This window comes from Pseudorasbora parva, chromosome 9 (genome assembly GCF_024679245.1).
Source record: "Pseudorasbora parva isolate DD20220531a chromosome 9, ASM2467924v1, whole genome shotgun sequence".
In the NCBI taxonomy this organism is placed as follows: domain Eukaryota; kingdom Metazoa; phylum Chordata; class Actinopteri; order Cypriniformes; family Gobionidae; genus Pseudorasbora; species Pseudorasbora parva.
Window position 1 is genome coordinate 39876645 of NC_090180.1, and position 6386 is coordinate 39883030.

The 6386-nt window shown below is 36.0% G+C and overlaps 1 protein-coding gene across 1 annotated transcript in view; it reads right to left on the reverse strand.

The window, feature by feature from the left end:
• LOC137089864 (ETS domain-containing transcription factor ERF-like) overlaps nt 1-1327 on the reverse strand; it is a 3633-nt gene extending 2306 nt beyond the window's left edge. The window contains exons 1-2 of the mRNA XM_067453428.1: nt 1270-1327; nt 1-100 (exon numbers count right to left, since the gene is read on the reverse strand). The exon at nt 1-100 is cut by the window's left edge and continues 132 nt beyond it. Coding sequence (XP_067309529.1) covers nt 1-100; nt 1270-1327 — 158 coding nt within the window. The remainder of the gene's footprint in view (nt 101-1269) is intronic.
• Nucleotides 1328-6386: the final 5059 nt, after the last annotated feature.

Consider the following 6386-nt stretch of genomic DNA (forward strand, 5'->3'; position numbering starts at 1 on the left):
TCGCCACGCCCCAACAGCTCTAACAGGAAGTGCCATAACTGCACCTGCCTGGAGCCTGGAGACCAGGCTGGTTTATAAGCCCAATCAGGGAAAAGCACTGCTGAGGGAAACAATAATGCAAAGTTATGCTTGAAAGATGAAAAGAGTAATTAGAAACAATTCATTCTGTACAATTTACTGTTGAAGCACCAATGTTTCCAATCCAATTATGATTGCATCTCACTAATAGGCCTATATTTCTCCCTCACACACCATCTGCAGGAATGTTTCTAGACATTAAGTAATATTTTCTTGCTCTCAGCCAGCCAAAATAAACAATTCAGAATTGTATCCCATAATACTGCTGACAAATAACCTTAAGGGGATAGTTCAGCCAAAAATTAAAATTCAGTCATTATTTACTCACCCCAAGTTGTTTTTAAAACCGGCATAGATTTCTTTGTTCTACTGTACACAAAAGAAGATATTTTGTAGAATGTTGGCAACCAAAACGTTAAACGTTGATGGACCCATTAACTACCATAGAAAGGAAAAAAATACTATGGTAGTCAATGGGTGGTGGTGGTGGTGGTGGTGGTGGGGGGGGGGGGGTCGCTTAGTTACAAATATTCTTCCAAATATCTTCCTAATGTCTATCCTCACAAATCCTATGCATATTGTGTCATTGTAATGCATTAGGCTAATTCTGTAGGCTAGTTACATTGAATACATTTGTTTTGTGCTCCAAACCAGACTTGTCTTCTATGAAACAAACCTTTTTTTCTTTGGTAGGCTACTTAAAACTCACTTGGAGCAGGAAATTTTGTGTATAGCTAGCTCTTTTTTTAAAAATCCATAAAATTTGGGCACAATGTACTGCATTAACTAAACGAAAATGTGCGTGTTTTTGTGTTGTTGTCAGTATTTTGAATTTTGAGTTGGGTTAACGGAAATGTCTGTAAAATTACTGGATAAGATCAGGGTAATGAGCTGCCAGAACTTTTTCAGTTAGGCTATTTACATTAAATGTTTTTATGTTTTTACAGTGTAGGTCTATAGCCTATAGTCTAGGCTAAAGGCTATATATATATATATATATATATATATATATATATATATAGGAACAATTCAGTCATGTAGCCTAATAATAGCATTTGTGAAATTAGCAACGACTAACAAACTGCACCAAAAACAAAAAACAAAACAAAAACTGCATGCATGCATGCACACACACACACACACACACACACACACACACACACACACACACACACACACACACTTACTTACTTCTGCTCCAGTAAGTCGAGGAAAAAGGACCGAGAGAGGAATTACAGTTACACTCCATCTGTAAGATATTAATATCTTCATCATCGTCTTCATAATCATCTTTATCCACTGCAGCTCATTTAAATCATGAGTAAAACTAAGAAGCGATTCGATTGTTTGGAATCCATTGATTGTCCATTGTGACAATGAAGAACTTGCAGTTAACGGTTCTTCAAATCAGTTCATTGTCACAATTCGCGGCATTGGCTGAATGCAGAAAATAGGTATTATTTTACCTATAGGCTACTTTGTAATGATGTCAGCCTTTTACAAATAATAATAATAAAAAATAAAAACAATTCAGAACGAGCTTTATTAGGGTATATGCAGCAGCTCTGCATCAGAACTTTCATAACATCTTCACCAATCTCTCTCTCTCTCTCTCTCTCTCTCTCTCTCTCTCTCTCTCTCTCTCTCTCTCTCTCTCTCTCTCTCTCTCTCTCTCTCTTAGAAATTATTTGATTTACATTTTTTATTTAACTTATAAAGTTAAAACGTATTTAGTTAAAATTGTTTTATTGAACTTATTAAGTCCTTCCTTCAAAACATTAGGTTATACAGCGTATAGGCCTATAATAGCCTACTTTAAAAATCACGATAGAAAATCACTAAATGAGAATATAAATAGAGGAACATCTGTTAAAATTATAAAAACTTTAAATTTTATTAAATCATCAACATAGGCTATTAATTAGTTAATCATCGCAATAAACAAATAGCGTAAAATGAAATATACAGGCCTTTTGAGTTGATAAAATAACACAAGTAGGCTATAATTTTAGAGCCTCTTAAAGAGAGATGGTGTTACCTGTTAAGTGGTGATGCTCTTTTCTGGAGGACTGAACAAAGACACCTGTATGCTAACACTTCCCTCACACTATTTATCCCTCTCTTTTATTTACTGTACAACTATCTTCATCCTTGAGATCTCTCTCTCTCTCTCTCTCTCTCTCTCTCTCTCTCTCTCTCTCTCTCTCTCTCTCTCTCTCTCTCTCTCTCTCTCCACCAATCCAAACTGACATAGGTGATACCCAAGCTTTCCGTTTTGAGGAGGATGTTTTGTATTGGATGGGAACAGAGAGAGAGAGAGAGAGAGAGAGAGAGAGAGAGAGAGAGAGAGAGAGAGAGAGAGAGAGAGAGAGAGAGAGAGAGAGAGAGAGAGAGAGAGAGAGAGAGAGAGAGAGAGAGAGAGAGATGCTAACATATAATTTAAGATAAATTAGCTAAATTATTCGATAGAAAGACAAAATAAATATATCAGCTGACAGGGAACGTTTTCATAACTCTCGGAAGGTTCTGAAAGTTATAAACAAAATCTGTTTCTTTTAACGTTTTTGTTGGATGTCCATCTAACATTTAAAAAAAAAAAATACTAGGCCTACTTGTTTAGATATTCAAAAAGTAATTTTTTTCCACAATGTTTGCAAAATGATCAAACGGAATAATGAATATTCCCCTAACGTCTGTCAGCAAAACATTTTAAAACTGAACGTTTTAAACATTTAGAGAACATTTATAACTTACATTAGCAAAACGTTTTTGAATATATATTCTCTTATAGCTGTGTAGCCGTGATACATTACAATAAATATAATATAAATATATCATATATCTTAATAAAATAAATGTTTTTTAAGTTACATTAAACATTCACACACAAAGCTTTAAGCTTTAAAGTTCCTAAATGTTTCTTTTATTTATCTCACATCAAAGTAATCTTAATAATATTTAATCTATTAACACACATTCTGTAATTATTTTATCCAGATACTGTAATGATAAAATCACATGACATGCAAATTGTCCTCACGTGTCTCTGAACATCTGGCAAATCATGAAACTTAAACTAAAGGAGCATCTTGGCTGAAGTTAAAATAAACTAAACTAAGAATTAACAGGAAAGTGGGTTTATATCTCTCCGTCTGTCTACACACACACACACACACACACACACACACACACACACACACACACACACACACACACACACACACACACACACACACACACACACACACACTGCAGTGTGACAGGTGACACCGGAGGCTTTTAATTCCAGTGTACACACAAATTCTGGTCCAGACAGACATTAATAATTCAGGCTGTTAATTGAGTTGAACGTTATGCTTTTAGCTGTAGGACTGTAGGTCAGCAGTCAGACCTCTAACATTTTGAGTACACACAAGAAATTTATATATAAATTCAGAAAGTGATTTTTTCTTTGCACCGCATGCACCATACTAATTTTTAGCTAATATCTGAGGTGTTCACACATATGAACGGTGTGTGTGTGTGTGTGTGTGTGTGTGTGTGTGTGTGTGTGTGTGTGTGTGTGCGTGTTTGTGTGTGTGTGTGTATTCCCTGGTATTCCCTACACTGTAAAAAATATATATTATAAGTAAGTCGTGGCAGCTTATGTTTTTTAATTCAATCATCAAAATACTTGAAGAAATTTCAACTTTTTTAATGTTACATAAGACTTTTTTAATTAACTTTTTTTAAATCAATTTAATATAATTTGAGTTAAAATGATTTGTACAACCAAGCTGATTTGAAAACTGCAATTTAAACTTAAATTATTTAATTTTTTAGATTTTTTTTTTACATTGTATGTTATGGGGAACATTTTCCCCACAAGTATAGTTATAATATGTAAATTTGGACCTTGTGGGGAAATGTTTTGGTCTCCATCAGAAAACAAGCTTATAAATCATACAGAATGATCTTTTTTGAAAATCTAAAATAGCAGAACCTTTTCTGTGATGGGTGGTTTAAGGGGTATAGCCACGGTTAGTGCAAGTTAGTACAGTTTTAAAACCATTATGTCTATGGAATGTCCCATAAGAAAGTCCCATGGAAACGTGTGTGTGTGTGTGTGTGTGTGTGTGTGTGTGGGCCTGGTAATCCCTAAGTTATGGGGACAAAATGTCTCCACAAAGATGGCAATATCCGAAATCCTTGTCCTTGTTGGGACATTTTTAGGTCCCCATGAGAAAAACATCTTATAAATCACACAGAAGGAGTTTTTTTGAGAAAGTAAAAATGCAGAATGTTTCCTGTGATGGGTAGGTTTAGGGTTAGGGGCAGTGTAGGGGGATAGGATGTACAGTTTGAATCCATTACGCCTATGGAAAGTCCCCATAAAACATGGAAACACAGCGTGTGTGTGTGTGAGTGTGTGTGTGTGTGTGTGTGTGTGTGTGTGTGTGTGTGTGTGTGTGTGTGTGTGTGTGTGTGTGTGTGTGTGTGTGTGTGTGTGTGTGTGTGTGTGTGTGTGTGTGGATTAGCTAGTCTAAATGAATTGTTTGTTTTAAAGTGGACAGTGCCAAAGCTCTTTATACCCCTTCCTCATCAATTCAACTTATCCATTCATTCTCATCTCCTCTCCATTCTCATCCTTTCTTCCCAGATCTCCCTCTCTATCCTTCTTATAGCTTATTCCTGTTCACGCTGAGAGCAGAGAGGAGGAGATTTGCAGCTCTGATAGTGTGAGTGTATGTTCTTAACAGGCGTGACATAGAGAGACTCTGTCTTTGTGTGTGTGTGTGTGTGTGTGTGTGTGTGTGTGTGTGTGTGTGTGTGTGTGTGTGTATGTGTATAAGGTCACAGGGCTCATCTTTAAGGATGAATCCTGTTATACGTTAGGAGGATAAAAGGCTCTGTGTTTGTGCAAACTCAGTAATCTCAGATCGGATTGATTCCATTGGGAACTCTCTCTCTCCCAGACACAACAGAAAACAAGAGTCAGACTTTTTTCTCAGTAAACAAAATACAAAATATTTGCTTATTCAGCTTTATTTAAATTTAATCATATAGCAGACACATTTATTAAAAAGTAATTTTTCAACTTTATTATTTTCTTAGTTTATTAATTATTTCATTTTATTTTAAGAAAATATGTTATTGTATATACATACATATTGCAAAATGACTTTTACAACCCTGATTCCAAAAAAGTTGGGACACTGTACAAATTGTGAATAAAAAAGGAATGCAATAATTTACAAATCTTATAAACTTATTTTATTCACAATACAATATAGATAACATATCAAATGTTGAAAGTAAGACATTTTGAAATGTCATGCCGAATATTGGCTCATTTTGGATTTCATGACAGCTACACATTCCAAAAAAGTTGGGAAGGGTAGCAATAAGAGGCTGGAAAAGTTAAATGTACATATAAGGAACAGCTGGAGGACCAATTTACAACTTATTAGGTCAATTGGCAACATGATTGGGTATAAAAAGAGCCTCTCAGAGTGGCAGTGTCTCTCAGAAGTCAAGATGGGCAGAGGATCACTAATTCCCCCAATGCTGCGGCAAAAATAGTGGAGCAATATCAGAAAGGGGTTTCTTATTGCAAAAAGTTTGACATCATCATATACAGTGCATAATATTACCCAAATATTCAGCGAATCTGGAACAATCTTGCGTAAGGGTCAAGGCCGGAAAACCATACTTCCAGAAAATATTGTCGGTGAACACAATCCATTACCGGCTAAAACTCTATAGGTCAAAAAAGAAGCCATAGCTAAACATGATCCAGAAGTGCAGGCGTTTTCTCTGGGTCAAGGCTCATTTAAAATGGACTGTGGAGAAGTGGAAAACTGTTCTGTGGTCAGACGAATCAAAATATGTATTTCTTTTTGGAAAACTGGGACGCCATGTCATCCGGACTAAAGAGGACAAGGACAACCCAAGTTGTTATCAGCACTCAGTTCAGAAGCCTGCATCTCTGATGGTATGGGATTCCATGAGTGTGTGTGGCAGGAGCAGCATACACATCTGGAAAGGCACCATCAATGCTGAAAGGTATATCCAAGTTCTAGAACCACATTATGTTCCCATCCAGACGTTATCTCTTTCAGGGAAGACCTTGCATTTCCCAAAATGACAATGCTAGACCACATACTGCATCAATTACAACATCATGGCTGCGTAGAAGAAGGATCCGGTACTGAAATGGCCAGCTTGCAGTCCAGATCTTTCACCCATAGAAAACATTTGGTGCATCAAAAAAGTTGGGACACTGAACAAATTGTGAATAAAAATAGAATGCAACAATGTGGAAGTTT